The sequence below is a fragment of the Acyrthosiphon pisum genome, unplaced genomic scaffold, assembly GCF_005508785.2.
Source record: "Acyrthosiphon pisum isolate AL4f unplaced genomic scaffold, pea_aphid_22Mar2018_4r6ur Scaffold_184;HRSCAF=583, whole genome shotgun sequence".
NCBI lineage: Eukaryota > Metazoa > Arthropoda > Insecta > Hemiptera > Aphididae > Acyrthosiphon > Acyrthosiphon pisum.
This window is the reverse complement of record NW_021767650.1, coordinates 6457-7849: the sequence shown is the minus strand read 5'-3', so window position 1 is coordinate 7849 and position 1393 is coordinate 6457. Positions and strand designations below refer to the sequence as shown.

The 1393-nt window shown below is 32.4% G+C and overlaps 1 protein-coding gene across 1 annotated transcript; it reads left to right on the top strand.

The window, feature by feature from the left end:
* Nucleotides 1-146: 146 nt before the first annotated feature.
* Nucleotides 147-926, top strand: LOC103310877 (protein ALP1-like; the record flags this gene model as incomplete). The annotated part of the gene is made up of 1 exon (XM_008190316.2): nt 147-926. A coding segment is annotated over one exon (780 nt), but the record flags the coding sequence as incomplete, so codon positions are not given.
* Between the last annotated feature and the right edge of the window lie 467 nt (nt 927-1393).

The following is a 1393-nucleotide window of genomic DNA, read 5'->3' as shown; positions in this document are numbered from 1 at the left end:
TGACAATTTGTGATGCTTCATCTGCATTGATTTCATCATGTAATAACTAAATACAAAAATATTTTTATTCATTAAAGTTTTTAAATTTATTTAGAATTCATCAAAAAAATTTTTTGTGTGATGTTTTATTTTACTTGTTTTTAAAGGTACCACAAAAAGAAAGTGAATGGCAAGATATTATTAACGAATTTGAACTTAAATGGAACTTTCCGTCTTGCATAGGAGCAATTGACGGTAAACACGTAGTCATTCAATGCCCTAGTAATACTGGTTCTCAGTATTATAACTACAAAGGAACTTTCAGCATAGTGCTTTTAGCCTTAGTTGATGGAAATTATAATTTTACTTGTATTGACATCGGTAGTTATGGAAGTCAATCTGATGGGGGAATATTTGCTAAGTCTAATTTAATGAAAGCAATTGAAACTAAACAATTAAAAATTCCAGAAAATAGTGTGATTGTTGGCGATGATGCGTTCCCTTTAAAAAGTTATTTAATGAAGCCATATCCAAGAATATTTCAACAAACGGATAGAGAAAAAATTTACAACTATAGGCATTGCAGAGCTAGGTGTATTGTGGAAAACGCATTCGGCATAATGGCCAGCCGTTTTCGAGTGTTCAGAAAATCTATACTTCTTGCTCCACAGACAACCATGCAATTAATTAAAGCTTCCTGTGCCTTACACAATTGGATAAGAAAAAGCAACAGTACTAGTTCAATATCGGTTGATATAGAAGATTACGAAAGTGGATATATAATTCCTGGGACGTGGCGAAATGATGTGGGATCTGAGGGCATTGTACCTTTACGTGCCACACAAGAAAGACATTTCATTCATGAAGCTCGTCAGAAAAGAGAAGAATTAGCGGATTATTTTATAGGAGAAGGAGCAGTTAATTGGCAGCATAATACAAAACATTGAACTATTTACATATTATTTTAATATTTAAGTCATTTTCTATTCACTTTATTATACTTTAACTAGCTGATCCCGTGCACTTCGTTACCCGTTAAATGTACAAACTGTATATGACTCAAACTTTGTTCAATGCGTTATTTAATATTCGGTGTGTGATGTTCTAGATTTATCTTAACTTTTCTGTTGTCCATGATAAAAATTCTGATTCACAGCAGTACATTATCAGGTAGGCAATCTACCTGTGGTAGATCGCGGACCCCGTGCTATTTGTACGTAAGTGTATAATTTAACTCTACGCAATATCAAAGTTATACCAAGTTTGTCGTTTTTACTTAATTCCACCTACGATGGATTAATATAATCAATTAATACAAAAACCTAACCTAACCGTACTAAAATCCAATGAGTAAAAAAAAAAACAAATTTAACCCTTTTTAAATTAGCCTATCTTCTTCCCAGTGGTCTAATCT